We start from the raw sequence: 18,931 nt of genomic DNA, 5'->3' as shown, positions 1-18,931 counted from the left end.
GAGAAAGAGCTAGCAAAGGCAGAGGCCAAATCGAGATCAAAGAGGATGGAGATAAATCAAAACCACAGCAGAAAGTGAATAGCCATATTGAAATGGTTAAGATTACCTATTTCTATTGCAACTGAGAGCACTAAGGGTTTGTCTTGGGGGAGGAGGGAGACAGAATGGACCTTTGCAGCGAAACAGACCTGGGTTATCACTCTTGCTGTCTGTAGTCCAAAAACAACAAAAGAGAAACTGTGTGATTTGTTTTTCCTTAAGGGCTACACTCACCCAACTGTGGAGCAGGCAAGATTCTAGCAGCTCGGACTGGGCCGTGTCGAACAGAAAAGAGCTCCTGGGCTTCCCCGCTGATCTGTGTATGAAAAGGCAGAAAATCTCTCAGCATACTAAAATATGTGGCACAATGCTATCTGATAAAAACGTCTAAATGTTATCGTGATTTGTTGGAAATAGATATACATATATATATATACACACACACAATACATTAGGATTTAGGGGTGATCATGCACATCAAATACATCCCAATCTTGAATAATGTAAGCATTTTCAGAAAAAGATTACAATTCATTATTAGTATGAACTTGAAAAAAGTCTGTTCTAGAAGCCCGTCATTTCTATTAACCCCTAATAAGTCTGTGCAGCTCCTACACTCACTCTCCATGTAGGAGCCAGGCAGCTATGAGTCTGCTCTGCAATATCCAAGCTCCATTATTGATCAGTTATCTTTCTAGAATCATACAAATCTACCAGCTACATTATTATGCAATTACAGAACAAGACTGCTTAAAAAGACCTCCAAGACACCTCTAACTGCAATATACTGTGAGTGATAAAGTTGTAATCAAGCAACTTTGGAAGTCATCACTTTTACTATAAACAAAGATAAAGACTGTAACAGTGTCCATTCCCTTGAGTAAAGTCAGAGTCTGTGCTTGGAATAAAGACGGCAGTATTCTGTTTCTCCAAAAGGCAAAAGAGGGGTATGCCAGTGTAGAACAAGTTTTAAAGTGCCTTTCCATTGCTGGTTGAGCTGGTGAACAAATTAAAATAGAATTAGAAAATAACAGCTTTCTAGACTGACTGTAGGAAGAGATACTAATATGATCTTCAGCACACTTCAGGAACACTGCTAGTGTTTGAAGGAATATAATATCAGAAAAAATGGTAGGTACAGCTTGTAAAATTGGCCCCAATAACTCAATAACTTCTAATAGAAGTAACAAAAATTATAAAGAAAAAAATAGAAGGCATATACTACTGTTTTAATAGACTTTGCCCAACAAGTAAAGTACCAAGAATATACATATCCATCATGAAAATCTTCCGAAGTAAACTACATGCATGCAGAGGTGCCTTTAGAGAAAGAACTCACGTCTTCAGGCTCTCCCCTGTGCACCTTTTAGGGCTGTGAGCTACCAGTGTTTTTTCCTGTAAATTTGACGACGATCTGCTGGCTGCAGCAGTAGTGAGGGGCCCCAGCAAGACAGTGCAACAAGAGCACCACCTACCCAAGGCCCAAAGAAGCCAGCAGAGCAGAAGCTCCTGTGTGCCACAAGCCTTCGTGGCTTTCACTTCAATAATGAAACCCATGAGCAAAACACACTGCAGTCTTCAGTTTACGGTGATAGGGTAAAATTAAAAGTTTCTAGGAAGAAACTTGGATGATAATTTTGTGAAACTTTCCACCTAATACAACAATCCTACATTTTTCTGAAATCTAAAATGTACCACATCTTTTGGTTTTTGAACACATATGCTAACAGGTGAGTAATGATACTGTCAACTCATATCAAAGATGTGTTAGTGACAAATTCCAAGTCTCCACCACTGGAAAACCGAAACAAAAAAGGCAAAGCAGGCAATGTTGACCAAGTCATTACATTTTGAAAATACAGTATCTGCAGTTCGAGATAGGTAATTCTACACTTTCATACAATTAAGAAAAAATTTAATTAAAAATAATGTATAAGTTAAAGTTGTATAATACAAAATAATGAAAATTCCACTTGTGAAATTTACACCCATAACAAATTACAGTGTGAACACAAAATCTTCTGTTTGTACTATTGTTTCCATGTGCCCGAACTGGCATTTAGTTTTTCGAACAAAACTCAAATGTCTCTGAGTCCCTGTACTCAGATATACTCAGAAAACAGAAAAACATTTCAAAACCCAAACACACAAAGCTTTATATCAAAACAACTTTCAAAATGATCCAAACTCCCTGTTCTACCCTGAACACATTTTTACATGTACAGCAAGAGGTAATAACAAAAACCCACGAGGAAAACATTGAAATTGCATCACTACATTCACTGTCCACACCTCACCGCCTGAGTTAGGGTTTTAGGATCCTGAGTATAGCATAGGACGAGAGAAGGAGGAAGTACTGTGTCACACATACAGAGAGTTGTGAATATACTAGACTCTGGATTACATACAGCTTGCTAAAATCAGAAGTGTAACTCAAATTGCAAAATGTTAAGTCACAAATATCAGCCTCCCAGGAAAGAATTCCCCAAATGTACATGAAAATCCTAAATTAGAAGAAGGCTGGGCAGAGAGTGTGACCAAGGCATGTCCAGATATTGAGCCTTCCACACGTCAGAAAGAACACAAACACACAGGGATGCTGCCCAGCTACCTCTAACACTTTCACGAAGTGTGCTCATGGGTAAACACCAAAACAGTGTTACAAGCAGTCAAAACTACTTTTGGGTTTCCTAGAAAAAATATCTCTGAAAATGACAAGGAATCTCAATGCTGAGGACCCTATAGCCTGAAAAAGAAGCTGCAAGCTCACTTTTAAACTGACAGCCCAAGAATGGTAAGGTCAGAACCAGGGAGAGTAGACCCAGAACTCCAGCTTCCAGGCCACTGTGGTAACAGTAACAGGAGAGGAGGGCAGTAGAGGGAACTTCTCCCCAGCTCCTCCTGGTCTCTGCCTTTGTTCTTGCTGGCATTTTAATTTCTGATGACAGACTTTTGTTGTTTGGGGCATAAACCGGACGTACCAGTTTGAAGGCACAATAAAGAGAACAAAGAATGATTTGTTCACACTGTAGGAAAAAAAAGTCTTTTCCAACCATAGAAAATAGCTTTCGCATGGTGAAAATATGCAAATTACATACCAAACTGGAATGGGGTTGGGGAATACAAGTTTAGAATCTCACAATTCAATCTAAGGAAAATGAAATTACAACTCACGAGACAACAATACACATACAGAAAGATCTGGAAGTGCTTGGGGAAAACTTCCAGAGCATTCTAAAATCAAATGAAGGTTACCCAGCCCTCAGAAGCCAGCCCACTCTGAAACCCATGTCCCACCAGCAACAGATGGAAAACTCAATCGAACACCAAGGACAGCAAAGCTGGGGCTTTGTTGTTGAAGTACACCTGCACCGCCTGCCCTGAAGAAGCAGAACTACGGCTCACAAATGACCTTTTTTTGACAAACTTTACTGACAGACAGCAATCTACTTAAAATGTACACATCATTAGTTACAAGTAGATTAATGATGTTCCGTAAAGCATCTGTTACTGATATATACCTCAAAAACTGAGAGTTAGGCAAATGCTCAGAAGGCAGAGGCAGGAGGATTCCCCATCACAACTCCAGGCCAACCTGGCCTACACAAGGAATTCCACACCAGCTTGGGCTACAAAGTGACTCTGTCACCATAAAAATTAGTAAATAGATAAGTAACAAATAATTATGAAAATTTAGAAGGCTTGCCATATCCCTCACCAGTTATAACCAGAATCTTAATGTATAAGAATATACACAGGTTTTAATTACTGGACACAATAGAAGTGAGATCATATAGTAGTATATACTCCCATAGAATCTCTTTCACATTACTGGCTATGAATTAATTCATGTTGACACATGTGACTGCAAGGTTTTCCCTTCTCTATTGCTGTAAAGATTCCCATTGGGTAAAACAATATGATTTTACGAATCTTACTACTGACAGGCCTCTAGTATAGTTCTAGTTTGGACCCAGCAGAACTCCAGCTTCCTGGCCCCTGTAGCAATGTGGAAGAAAGCAGGGCATGGTGGCACACAGCTATAACCCAAGACTCCAAGGCCCAAACCTTCAAAATCACAATTTCAAAGCCAGCCTGGGCTGTGGAGCAAAGTCTTATTGGGGGGGGGGGGGGGGGGGGAGAAATCAAGAGACTAAGTCCCAGGTAGTATGTTTCTTGATCACAGTTCCAAGCTCTGCCTACTGGGCTGTACAGAGTGAGTTCAAGGCCAGCTGAGGACTTAGTGAGAACTTATCTCAAAAAACAAATATTTTTTTAAAGAATAAATATGCTAGCTGGGATGTGTTGGCGCACACCTTTAATCCCAGCACTCAGGAGGCAGAGGCAGGAGGAGCCCTGTGAATTCCAGGCCAGCCTGGTCTACAGAGCTACACAGAAATCCTATCTCAGGAAAAACAAACAAACAAAAACAACAAAACAAAGGAGAAGAAACAGTGCTAGGGTGTAACTCAGTGTAGGAATGCTATATAACACGATGGAAGCCCTAGGTTCAATACCCAATTCCACCAAAAAACACATACTACATAAAGTCAAGAAAAAAAATGACTAATTCTTCCAGGGATCTATCCACCAGATATTCTCTAGAGGACACCACACAGTCATCTAATTATACAACAATGTACCCTACTTTCTTTGGGCTATTTTACAATATTCTGAAGTATTAAAAACTGACAGTATGCTGGGTGGTGGTAGTGCAGGCCTTTAGTCCCAGCACTCAGAGCTATGCAGATCTCTGAGTCTGAGTCCAGCCTGGTCTACAGGTTGAGTTACAGGACAGCCAGAGCTACATAGAGAAACCTTGTCTCAAAAAAAAAAAAAGTTGACAATAATATTTTTTTTTAAGTTGGTAGAAATTTAACCCAAGGCCTTGTACATACCACAAAGGGCTCTACCACAAGCCACATCTCTACCCCACAAATGCCTGCTGAACAGACAAGCAAATAAAGTTTGGTAAAGAGACAATTGAATCTACTCTGTAGAAAGAGAATTCCAAGCCAGGTAGTGTCCACAGCTGTAGTCCCAGCAATTGGGAAGCGGGAGCAGGAGAATCACTTAACACACAAGCAAAACCACCCTGAGCAACAGAGGAAGACACAAGTACAAAAGCAAACTCTCCTTAGTATTTTGTGCTCTTAACCTCCAAGGGAGGGTACTGGAGACCAATCCCAGGTAGGGAAGCAGACCGGCCACCCATCCACCTCCCAGCCCAAATGCTGTTAGTGCAAAGAGGATACCAGGGAGGTTTGCATTCATTAGCGAGCACGCCAGAACTGCTTCCAGCCCTGTATGATCTAGGTCACCTGTCCACTTTACAGCTTTGCCTAGCATCATAGATTATACAACTATTACTATTACTGCAGAGACTTATTAGTACAGCTGCTCCTAATTTCAAGATAATTAAGGGTCTAGAGACCACTCGGGTATTAAGAGCACTTGCTCTTCCCAAGGACCAGAGTTCAATACCAGTGTTCATGTCACAGCTCTTTTAAGAGGGTATCCGATGCTGCCTTCTGGCTTTTGTGGGCATTCAGCATGCACATATAAATACAGAGATGCTTAAATAAAAATAAATTAAAAATAATGTTGAGTGTGGTGACATATGTCTTTAATCCTAGCACTCACAAGGCAGAGGTAGGTAGATCACTGAGTTCCCGGCTAGCCAGAGTTTAAAAAAAAAAAGCCCAGCAGGAAACAAGGCTCCAGTTAGGACCATTAGCTTAACTGTCTATGTGGTGGCCCCCAACTATGTGTAACTGCAGTTCCCGGGAATCCAATGCCTCTGTGGGCACCAGTAGCACAAGTGATGCACAGACACACATGCAGACACAACACACAAACATGCATACAAAAAAAGGTGTTTTTTAAAAAAGGTAATAGAGGTAGGTAAAGATGCAGCTTTCATGATTAACAAAATTGCTTTCCAAAGCCCTCACTCATATCAATTCACATTTCCACTAGAATGTACGAGGATTCTTTATATAGCCAGCCATTAATGTCAGCCATTCTGATAGAGTACCAAAATAACAGACATATATAATTAATACATGAACTACATGAATAAAAAGCCTAAGTCAACCTCTGAATATGCTAGTTAGGCCTAAACTAAACATATAAACTAACAGCATTTACCATGAGTATCTGTGAAGCCGGGTGATTCCCAACTGTTATCCTGAAGGACATTAGGTTAAGGTTAGCATTAGCTCTGGGGCAGATATGACAGAACAGAATATGACTTAGACTCACAGACTCATCTCAGCACCCCTGGAGAACCCATAACTTAATTCCAAATACAGAATTGACCAACTTCTCCCACCCTAGTATACAGTGATGACAGTAACACTACCCTTGATACACTGTAAAACTCAAGGTATCCATCCTGGAGAGGATAAACACACCTTAACATGCTTAAAGGAACAGAGACCACAGACTACCCTCTCACCACAATGGAACTACAGCAGAAATTAATAACAGCAAGACATCTGGAAAATAACAAAACACTAGTGAGATTAAGCAACCAAACTGTAAACAACACACAGTTCAAAGAAGAAAGTTTCAAAATTTTTAAAAAATATTTTGTTTATGGTTTGTTTTCTCTATTTTCATGTGAGCCAGGGTATCATGCAGCCCACGCTGTCCTTGAACTCCTGACCCTCACAAGTGCTTGGATTACGAGCATATATCATCAAGCTGAACTTTAAAACATTTTTTTAACTAAATGAAAATAAAAATCCAACTGCAACTTGTGGTATGCAGTCACTGAGTGAAACCCACACTCCTAAATGCACAGACTTGGGGAAAAAAAAAAAAAACTCTGAGAAATCTAAAACAACCTATGAGATGAAAAAAAGAACCAAATCAAAGCAAGCAGGCACAAATAAACATCAATTCGAGGTGAAATCAATAAAACTGATAAAAAGGTAATCAATGGGGGAGGAGGGAATCAATGAAACCAAAAGCTGGTTTTGAGGGAAGATCAATAAAAATTGTTAAGGCTCTAGCCACAGGGGCTGGAGAGAAGGCTGGCAGTTAAGAGTACTGCCTGCCCTTCCAAAGGTCCTGAGTTCAGTTCCCAGCAACCACATGGTGGCTCACAACCATCTGTAATGAGATCTGGTGCCCTCTTCTGGCCTGCAGCCATACATGCAGACAGGACACTGTATACTTAATAAGTAAATGTTTAAGAAAAAACAAACAAAAGGCTCTAGCCAGTTTAAGAGAGAAGACTGTGCTATGGCTAAACACTGAGCCAAACTCCTGCAGTCCAATTGCAGAGAGGGAGGAGTAATGAGCAAAGGGGTCAAGACCAGGCTGCAGAAACCCACAGAGACAACTGACCTGAGCAGGGGGGAGCTCATGAACCCCAGACTGATAGCTGGAAACCAGCTTTGGACAGACCCAGATATCCTGAACGTGGGTCTCAGTTGGAGGGTCTGGGAAGTCTACGGGACCTCTGACAGTGGAACCAGGTGCATGAAAGGCCTTTGGGAGCACATTCCCTATGGAGGGATGCTCCCTTAACCTAGAGACAAGAGGGAGGGCATAGGCCCTACTCCAAATGACTTGGCAGATTTTGATGGTCCCTCTTGGAAGTCCTCACCCTCCCTGTGAAGAACATGGGGAATTGGATGGGGAGGGAGGGTTGGACGGGTATGGGAGGGTGGGAAGGAGAGGGAACTGGGATCGATACATAAAATAAGAAAAATATAATAAATAATAATAATAAGAGAGAGATAGGAGGGTGTGTCACAGCCTAGAACCTAGCACTTGAAAGGCAGATGGAGGAGGATGTAGTGTTCAGAGCCATCCTGGGCTACAAAATGAGACCCAGCCTCAGAACTCCTAGAGCTTTCTGGTGTGGTGGCTATAATCCCAATACTCTGGAAGCTTCGCAGTCAAAACCAGACTGAGATGCATAGTAACTCAAAGTGAATTGGATGTAGCTTCTATCTCAAATAAATAAATAACGACCAAAAAAAAATAGTGTAAAAAAAATCTTACACTGAGGTTGCTCTCCATTCCCACCCACTTGTAGCACAAATTCTAATTGGTATTAATAATAATAAAAAAAAACCCAGAGACAAATATTGGGGTTAAAGTTAAAAATCAGAGAAAACAAGTGGCCAGCCACTAGAGAGTTCTCACCTCTCAGTGCTTAGACTGAAGGAGTGATCCTGTCCTCAGACTGCATCTGTCTCCATCAAACCTCAGACTGCTCTGAGCTCCTGCTCCTAACTTATATTCCTCTCTAGTGCTTGGGATTAAAGGCATGGAATCCCAAGTGCAGAGATCACCTTTTGTGTGAGCTCTGTTTCTCTTTTAGAGTGTATCAATTTTGTGTAGTTCAGGGTGCCCTTGAACTAACAGAGATCCCTCTGCTTCTACCTCCTGAGTGCTGGGATTAAAGGTATGTGCCATCACTGCCTGGCCTCCATGGCTAACTAGTGTGGCTAGCTTTGCACTCTGATCTTCAGGTAAACAAATTATCATCACACCATCTTGATGGCGGAGGCGCTTGAGGATGAGTGCTAGGCCTGAGCTCCAGGATCCGCCGTTCTCTGCCTCCCCAGCACAGGAACTACAGTGTACACCCAGTTTCTACAAGGAAGACTAGGATTTAACTTGGGGCCTCAGGCTTGCTTGGAAAGCACTGAACTCTTTCCCCTGCATCGAAATCTGAATTTTTAAGTGAGCCACGACACTTGGAAATCAGGAAGAATTTCTCAGGTCTCTCTCAAGCACATTTTGTCTCTAAATCAAAAACTCTATTCATCTGAGTCATCTAGTTAAGTGTACAGTCTAACTCTACCTGGGGAAATCTTGGACCACAAAACCACTAACATCTGTGATGCTTAAAATTTTACTCTTACTGCCCAAATCACACCTGGTGGTAACTAACAATGCAAAGCACATACTTAAAAGATCAGCACCCTAACAGTTTACTTTAATAGAAAACTGAACTAAATTTATATGATATATAAATCTGCTACCTCAGAATAGCTTTGTAATAAACAAATAACTTATATAGATATAAGATTGTATGTTTAAAAGCATGTAGTACATAATTAAATGAGAATTAGACCAAGAATATGTTTGTTGAGGGAATAAATGACTGTACCTACATATTTTAGTGTTTAGCAGGTTATACCTATAACCCATTGTTCTTAAATCTTGTTATAAATATTTAACATCGACAGAAGTGTTCAAATATATAAAGGAACACACTATAGAACAACTTAATTCATGGATCTACAAGAATGTTATTACCTGTGATATTTTTTTTTCCTTAGTTTCTTTTTTAAGGGTTTTTCTGTATAGTCCTGGCTGTCCTGGAACTCATTCTAGATACCTGGATGGCCTCCAACTCACAAAGATCCACCTGCTTCTGCCTCCTGAGTGCTGGGATTAAAAATGTTCGCCACCACTGCCCAACTATTACTTATAGCTATGATTAAAAAAGAGAGAGAGAGAGAGCACTACCAGGCCAGGTGTGTTGGTGCCTGCCTCTAATCTCAGTACTGGGGAGGCAGAGCCTGATCTCCATAGAGAGCTCTGCTGATCAGGACTACACAATGAGACCTGTCTCAAAGAACAAGATAAGACTGCTGCTGAAGAGATGCCTCAGTGATTAAAAGCATTGGCTACTCTTCCAAGGACCTGAGTTTAATTCCCAGCACCTACATGGTGGCTCACAGCATTTGTTAACAACAGCACAAGGGGATCCAACACCCTCTTCTGGCCTTCATAGGCATCAGGCACTCCAATGGTGCCCAAACATACATGTAGGCAAAGCATCCACACACAAAAGGAAAATGTAAAAATGTTTTAAATAAAATAAGTAAGCACGGTAAACACTGGCTCATCTACTGTAGCAGTCACTGCACGGCCTCTGAGGTGTTACCAACAGCAAGGAGGAATGAGGAAAATCTACTTTCAGTAATTCCTATACAAATCTACAACTACTTGGGAAAAAACCCTACAACTTAAATGTATACAGAATGCATGGAAAAGGAGGAATGAAAAGCAAAAACAGAGAGAAAAAAGGGAGGAATGTGGAGATTGAGAGAACTTGTTCTTCCAGGACACGGTTTCAGTTCCCAGCACCCACTGGTGACTCACAACTCTGGTTCCAAAGGACTGGATGCTATCTCAGCTATGTGGGCACCAAGCATGTACATGGTGAACACACAATCATGCAGCTAAAATATTCATAAACATAAAATAAATCTAAAAAATATTTTAACTCAATCCCTAAAGCAATAAAAGACTCACACACTCTATATAAACATACAGTTGCATCATTATCAATTTGTAAACTGGTAATAATTAACCATATACTAATTGAATAAAATTATGTAAAAGGAAAACTGTAACAGTACAGTTTACCTTGATGAGTAACACCAAAATCCTCATTAGGGAGAAATGGGCATATACTACTATAGGGTAAGGCAATGGCAGGCATCATCTGAACTTAATAACTCAGTAAAGAAGCCAAAATGGCCAGCCATGAGCTGGCACATGCCTATAATGCCAACTCTAGGGAGTCTGAGGCAGGAGGACCATGCATTCCAGGTGACAGAGAAGGGAGGTTTTAATTAGCTATTATGTAGCCAAAGCAACCACACATTCGCTCACAGTTCCTGCCTGGAATACTCCAAAGCCACCTTGATGCTATACTGTCAGTCTTTTGTGTCCACTGAATCATCTTCATTCCAACACCATCTCAAAGCAGATGTGGCACATCTGTACTGATCACAGATGAGGTTGTTACTATAACACCACACCCAACAACTATTAATATAGGACTGATGCTGTACTGGGCATCATAACCTAAAATAAAAGTATTCAGGCTAATATGGTTGGGTATATGTAACTACTACAGTTTTATAAGAGAGACACAAGTTTTTTTTTTTTTTTAATATTGGGGAGAAGTGTGGTATCTTGGAATGAATCCTTCCATAGATCATGGGATTGAATTTTCACTTTAAAGACTAAGGAAAAAAAGGAGAATGCCTGCCCAAAAGTGTCCCGCCTCGAAAGACACAGGTATCTCCTACAGTTCTCAGACAGGCACAGTGACAGTGGCACATTACTGTACTACTCCTCAGTTAGGGAAGCTGAGGCAGGAGGATCACCATAGCTTGGTAATTTAAGATACTTTGGGAGGCTTCTTGCTTTTAACCAGGAACTGCCAGTGTTTCAGGTTACAGATCTGCTTCGAGGGTTTCAGAACCTTACAACAGTTTGAGGAATGAATTCCTAACAGGCACAGGCAGGCTTTCTGCGGGAGGGGAAATAGATTTCTGTTGTATTTTTGCCGCCCAACCACAAATGATTCAGCTGATGCCAAAGTGTCAGAGTCTCCAGAACAGACCCTGTATGCCAGCAAGGAAGAAAACACAAACCACAAAACCACCTCAAATGTGTATTTGTGAGAACTTACAACTTAAAGAACAAAGATTTGCTGACCACATGAAGGAGACAGCAAGCCAGTCTGTATTTTGGTCTTGACACTAAATACAAAACACAAAACTTGAAGCAAGAAGGAAGTGAGTCCCAGGAACAGTATGAAAACCACAGAACATAAATAATGAATGGAACTTGTAATCATATTTTCATACTTCCAAATTTTCACACACATCGAAAAAACACTGAGACAACTTTAACCTTTTCTCTGCAGCCTGACTTTCCGAAAGAAGATGAAAGGAAGGCGCCGCGATGCACCCTTGGCTATGCACGGCTGATTCAGACACTGCACTTCAAAAGCCCAGCTATGGCTTCAGCACCCACCAATTCAAGTTATCGCTCCATCCTTTGAAACTGCTCTAATGGTATCTTCCATTTAAGCTAACACTTCTGCAGTCAAAAGATCTTCCTCAGGGTAGATGTTAATGCAAAACCACTCAGACAACCTGACACTCACGCCTGGAGGCAGACTGGAAGGTGCTCAGAAGTCAATGTAGCACCATTATAGAGAGTGTTGGCCTAGCAGCTGTCATAAACACTTCACAATCACTCGGGCACTCGACTGCCTTTAATTCATTCTCTTGCTACATCTTCACTGGGATGAATCTAAAATATACATTGAGCAGAAGATGACAGACAAGGGAGATTCCATACAGCATCAAGTTAAATTATGTTTAAAAAGTGCAAAGCTAATCTGTGGTCAGGACAGTGATTGTCTTGCCAGTCAGGAAGGAGGAATGCTCTCTCAGGAACTTCATGAGAAAAAGACCCTTAAAATTTCTTCCAGTTAAGCTTCACTTGTCTGTGTGCATACAAGCACAATCACACATATACATGGAAAAAGTCATCTATATATAAACCTGAGCCTGCCTGGTGGTGGTGACACACACCTTTAATCCCAGCACTCCAGAGGCAGAGGCAGGTGGATCCCTGTGAGTCTGAAGCTAGACTGGTCTACAGAGTGAGTTCCAGGACAGCCAGGACTACAGAGAACCCTGTCTCAAAAAACAAACAAACAAACAAAAGACATATAAACTTGAAATGTGTGTATCTTGTGGTATATATACTATATAAAATATATTTACATTGGTATCTGTCATAAAAAGTAATAGTAAAATCTATAAACTATCAATCCTTGAGAAAAGACATGGAGGAAGCTTACATGCAAATTATAACAGAAACCAACCTAAAATGCTTCCTCGAGTACATGACATTTTGCCAAAGGCTGTCATATACTACCAACACAGGATGCTATGATTGCCTTTATTCAAGGTGTGGGAGCATAAGTGAGCAATGCTCAGGTCTCTAGAATGGTGACACTAGCTATTTGATGCCACAGAGGTGACACATATCACTGCACATTTACCAATGCCCAAAGTACGGCACAGGAAGTGAACCCTGGCTGTGGGTGGCAACAATGTGTAAACTCAGGTTCTGAGACTAAAATACATCACTCTGGTGCAGAATGTTGGTAGAGGGTAGTCACCTGTATGTAAGGAACACACAGCAACTCCACACTGCACAAAAAGTAAATATACACAGCCAGGAATGACTGTGCATTTGTGTAACTCCCAACTCTGAAAGGCAGAAGACTTGCAGATTTGGAGACCTCCCTAGCCAGACAGTGGAGCTGAAACATCCAGCCTCTGGCTCAAAGTGAGACCCTGCCTCAAGGCTGTAAGGTGGAGAAGCAACTGAGAAAGACATCCCACACTCTCCTCAGACCTCTGCCAAGTACTCACAGGGACAGACAGACAGACAGACGACAGACAGACAGACGACAGACAGGCAGACAGACAGACAGACACACACACACACACAAGAGCATGCACCACACATTCACATACAAATCAATAAATAAAAATTACACATATATACATATTCTTGGAGAGCCAAAAAAAAGCTCTTATTCAAGAAAGGTTGCAATTTAGGATAAATTTCACTTATGGAATGTCAACCAACCTACATCAAATCAGCCAAATTGGCATAATGCTATGAGAACAAACAGAAAGGTTACATTTCAGATGGACTACTGTAAAAGACTGCCTTAAGAAACACACTGCAGAGAAGGAATGAGTGAGAACAAGAAGGACACGTGTATGAAGATGCTGTAAATGAAACCGATTACTCTGAATGCTAGCCTAGATTTCAATAAAATAATTAAACTAATAAAAAATAAATAAATATAGAGCCAGGCACAGTGACACACACCTATACCCCTGCTCTCAGGAGGCATGGGCAGGACAACTGCCAAGAGTTTGAGTCTGGGTTAGACAAAAACCCTGGCTCAAAAGAATAAAGGAAAATAAGAAGAAAGAAAAGACAATATAGGAAAAAATATTTCAACATGCCCCCTCATTTCTGCTTTTTATTCAATATGACACCCAATGAAGACCCATCCATCACTTCTTTCAGTTAAGAAAAGAACAGAACAAACAAAATAAGCCCTGTTCTCAACAAAGGCATCAGCATCGTGCATGGGCTCCAAACCTTCCCTGCTAAACAGTGTGTTCAAGTCACCAACTTCATATTATTCCCAAATGAAACCTATAAAAATGTTTCCTGGCTAACAGTCTCTACGTGGCAATGTCTATTGGCATATAGCTTCTAATAAATAATGGACTAATTGGTTTTTACCTCAAATATGCCCTCACGTGTTTGCTCTCAGGATTTTGGTAAGTAAAGCTACTAACAGCTATTTATGGCAGACATTTTCTAGTTTTTTTAGACCAATGTACCAGCGACACCTAGTGTTGGACATCAGAACCACATGCAAATCTCCAGCGCACATGGTAAATAACTTTTCCACAACCAGCACTTTCCAATTACTATAATCAATATTTCATGATTTTATTGGAATAGTAGATATTTGTAAATACATTAAGAAACCTAAGTAGCCCACTTAAACAGAGAGCAAAACATACTGGAAGAAATTGATACCAAGGTCATGAGTACAAGGCCAGTGTCCTACTATTGAGCAATGTCCCCAGATACTTGAGCAGTTTTTGGGACAGGACTTCTTAAAATTGCCCAGGCTAGCCCTGAAATGCCAGCACAGCTGCTATAACAGACCTAAATAAACTAGCAAGCCCAGATTTTATTTTGTGTTTGTTTTGTTTACTTGTTTGTGTTGAGTCAGCCTCAAACCCATAATCCTCTGTCATACCACTCATACACTGGATTAATGGTATATAAGGCACACCAACCCTACTTGGGTCTCAGACATTGGTGGAGGAAACCACCTCTGGATACTCCAGCCCAAGATTCTTGGGCAGCTGGGATTACAGGCACAAACTATCACACCCAGTTTAATATAAATAAAAATTTATGGGAGAACTCTTTATAATCATTTTTAGATATGCCATATAGTTTTCCCTTAATTTTTAACATGTGAGTATAAACGGACTCAAATTTTATTTCTTCAAAAATAATGCCATCCCAGGGGCTAGAGAGGTGGTCCAGTGGACAGGAGTACTTGAGCTCCAATCCCCATCACTTACATAAAAAGCCAGGCATGCTGTGTGTGACTGCATAGTAGGACAGAGACAGAAGACCTGTGATCCATATGCACAAGACAAAAGCTGTGGGCTTTTGAACCTCAAAGCCCGCCCTCAGTGACACACCTCCTCCAACAAGGCCATGCCTCCTCATCCTTCTCAAACAGTTCCATCAGCTGAGGACCACGTAATCAATACATGAGCATATGGAAGCCATTCTCATTCTAAACACCACAGCAGCCAGGAGAATTTGCCATAACAAGGGTTAATGAACCTATACTCCCAGAATTCACATTTCCACCCTGAAAATTCAATATCCTATCCCCCATGCCCACAATTAACATTTAACTGCAAATATATTTCAAAATCATAAAGGAGTTCTTTGTGTTAAACAAATTAAGACAGTGGCTAGGAATGTTCACAGTAATATACAATATGGAAGGCATCCACCAGGTTCTGGATTCAAACCTAAGTACACAGATGGGGAATGGGGTAGAGCTGAGTTGGTAGAATGCTGGTCTAGTATGCACAAAGCCCCGAGTGGCATTCCCAACACTGCACAGCAGAGCAGTCCTGCAAGCTCAGCACTAGAGAATTAGGGGCAGAAGTCCATGGTCATCCACAGAAACAAAACCAGCCTGAGCTACATAAGGTCCTATCCAAAAAAGAAGTTTCCAAAAAGAAAAGGAAACTCTTAAAAGGATCAAGTACACAAACAGTAGCAATAAATATATTACAAAATGCCTATAAGATACTCACTGTCCTAAATATGGCCCATCAAATGGACACCCTTTTTATGACTGCACAAATATGTGAATGCTTACTCTCCTATCTAACAGACACTTCTATAATCTACGAACAAAACTAGAGGCTGTACAGTAGCAAAAAGGTACAGGCTTCCAAATAGTACAGGTATTGTTTCCTGAATTTAACCTTGTTGTGAGTGAGCAAACAGATCACTCATCAGACCATGGTCCACACATTTAAATCAAACTCACTATCCTGACATGAAATCTGCTCTGCACATAGCCTTCTCACTTTTAAAATGATCACTGTCTACCTCTGTTTAAAATCTTGCAATGTCCTCAAAGACTCAGAGTGGGTGCAGCTCAGTGGTAAAGGAAAAACACATTTTTTGTGTGTGCAGAACATTACTAAAAGACATATATATAAGGAAAGCCAATCTCCCCCCCCCGCCCCGCCCCAAAAAAAAATGTGCTCAATATTATCAGTCATCAGGGAAACATTAAAGCTAATTAAATTCTCAAATTATCCACCAGAATACTAAAAATCTGAAGATGGATGACATCAAACATTGTCCAAGATGCAGAACAAGTCATACACAGTTATTAGTAATATAAAATGGAAAAGGCTTTACAAGTTTGTTGAATAGACCACATTCCAAGCACATGAATCGGCAAACCCACACACAGGTAGTTATCTAAGAGAGGTGGATGCATTATTTTACACAAAAACTTATCAAGGATCTCCATGTAGTCATTAAAGACCAGAAGTTGATACCCAGTAAGGGAGTGAGCTGGGAGTGCAGCTCGGTGGGGAGCACCTACTTGGAGTGCATGTGGGTCTAGGTTCAAACCCAAACACCTGATTGGTTTTTTCTTTTTAGAAAGCAGAATGAGAAACTTTGATGAAATTAAAAGAAATTGACAACATGATTGTTTCTCAGAAATATTTTCAGAAAAAATAATTCATAAGGGTAAAGGAAACTCTAAAACAGGAAAAGCAATCTACATTGGATCCTCCATGAGACCACTGACAATGAGTGGATGAAGAGAGTAATTTGGGACAGGGAATCCCTTGAATAATGTCATGTGTCAGATGAGGCCAGAAGCAGGATTGTGAGCCCCTAGAACTGGAGATATAAGCTGTTGTGAGCAAATATGTGGGTGCTGAGGACCAAACCTAGGTCCTTCCTCAAGAACAGTAAACACTTTTAGTCACTGAGCCAATTACTTGAGCCCCAGCATAGTAAAATTTTAGTGGGCCAATCCAAGTATTTGGCTGTGCATGAAACAAAAATGTTTCAGTTTTTCTCTATATGCAGGTTTTTGAAGTCCTTGTAATGGAAACAAAATCTGAACCCACTATAGCTATGTGATTTAACACTGGCCCTTCTGAGACAGGGTTTTGCCATAAACAGCATAGGCTAGCCTGGAACTTACTAACCTGCCTCTGCCTCTGCCTCTGCCTCTGGAGTCGTGGGATCAGAAGTGTATGTCACCACTCCCTGCTCACGACCTCCTCACATCCTTCACACTGCCACACCATCCCCTCCCTGTTCTTCGTTATCTGAAGCATATTCCCAACAGTGTTTGCACTGCCTTTGAACGCACCTCCTTCAAATACTTGTGTCACTGCTCTACACTTCAGCTCGTGTGAGGCTCTGAGAGCCTGTCAGATGGCATCCATCTAGCATCACACTGGTCACCATATAGACATAGTTTTTCTGTGTAGCCCTGGCTGTCCTGGAACACAGAGATCCACCTGCCTCCGCCTCCCAAGTGCTGTGATGAAAGGCGTGCAACACCACCATTACCCCCCCAGCCACTGGTCACCATCTACCACAGAACACACATTCACTAACTAACTCTTCCCCATCTTCCAACTACCAAGAATAGGAATTCCAAAACCAGAATGGCTTTGTTTTGTTCAGTCTTGTTTTCCCAGCATCTTCAATGCAGTCTGGCACGTAGTGGACAATCAATAAATCTTTGCTAAGTGAATGAAATAATGAACGAGTAGGGAAATATAAATGGCATGGCTTTACAAGAATGCAATTTGGCAAAACTAACAAGGGCCTTACTTGTATTGATCTCCAAAAATTATATAACCATAGAGATATTTATCTCAATATTCCTGAGATTAAAATAACAAAGTGAGAAATCTAAACGATGTTTCATTATAAAGAAAATACCATTTCCGGAGACATGGCCTTTTATAGCCTAGGCTGGCTTCAGACTTGCTATACTGCTGAGGGTGACCTTGAACTCCTGTTTCTCCTGCTTCCTCATGAGTGTTGGGATCCAGGCACACCCCCATCAAGCTTTAATTTTAGGACATGTGGTTTCTTTTAAATAAGGTGAGCCATAACTCCAAAAGTAGCCAAGGATGACTTTAAACTCCTCATACCAGCTCTACCTCCCAAGCACTAAGATTACAGGCTTGAGTCATCTGACCTACCTATCATGTATAACTCTGGGGGAGGGGGGGATTCTAGGCAAGTGCTATCTAATGGATCTGTGCCCCCAGCCTTTACATAACACTTAATTCAGATACTGGGTCTCTTTATGTTACCCAGGCTAACCTAGATCTCATGATCCTCCTGCCCTAGCCAAACCATCAGGCCCAGCTTAACTAACCAAATCCTGTTTATGGATTCATCCCTCTTCCTGATGAGAATCTCCTGTTTTTCTTTGATTTATACTTCGTTATATGTTAATTTGTGTTTACTAAAGGCTCTCTCCTACTAGCTCTGCAACCACAAAGATCATGTCCAGCACTGCGTATCCCAAACATGTACTGAATAAAGTAAAACCATTTAAATCCTCATACTTCACAGCACTAAGTCAACCAATGTCTAAGACTAGGAATAAAAAAAAAAAAAAGCAGATATGGAGCAAGGTATAGCGACATATCCCAGAAGCAGAGGCTGGAGTATTGCCCATAGTTCTAAGCCAGCCTGGGCTAAATGGTAAAACTTGGAACCCAAAGCAGGGCAGGGAGGAGACAGGACAGGAGAGCAAATATACTAACATAAACTAGACAAATAAATGTTCTTCTTTTTCTGTGTTTCTTTTGTTTTCAAACAAGGTCTCAGGCAGTACTCAAACTAGCTGGCCTTGAACTCCTTTCTGATCCTCCTGCTCTACCTCCCAAGTGCTAGATTACAA

General features: G+C 41.0%; 1 protein-coding gene across 8 annotated transcripts in view; it reads right to left on the bottom strand.

Annotated features, from left to right (window-relative positions):
* The window catches only part of Bcas3 (BCAS3 microtubule associated cell migration factor), a 465,957-nt gene that overhangs the window by 428,106 nt on the left and 18,920 nt on the right, over positions 1–18,931 (bottom strand). For all 8 annotated transcript variants that reach the window (XM_051185484.1, XM_051185424.1, XM_051185742.1 and 5 more), the window contains exon 6: positions 274–355. In XM_051185484.1, the coding sequence (XP_051041441.1) occupies positions 274–355 (82 nt within the window). The remainder of the gene's footprint in view (positions 1–273; positions 356–18,931) is intronic.

The sequence above is a fragment of the Phodopus roborovskii genome, unplaced genomic scaffold (assembly GCF_943737965.1).
Source record: "Phodopus roborovskii unplaced genomic scaffold, PHOROB, whole genome shotgun sequence".
NCBI classification, from domain to species: Eukaryota; Metazoa; Chordata; class Mammalia; order Rodentia; family Cricetidae; genus Phodopus; species Phodopus roborovskii.
This window is presented reverse-complemented; position numbering and strand designations above follow the sequence as displayed.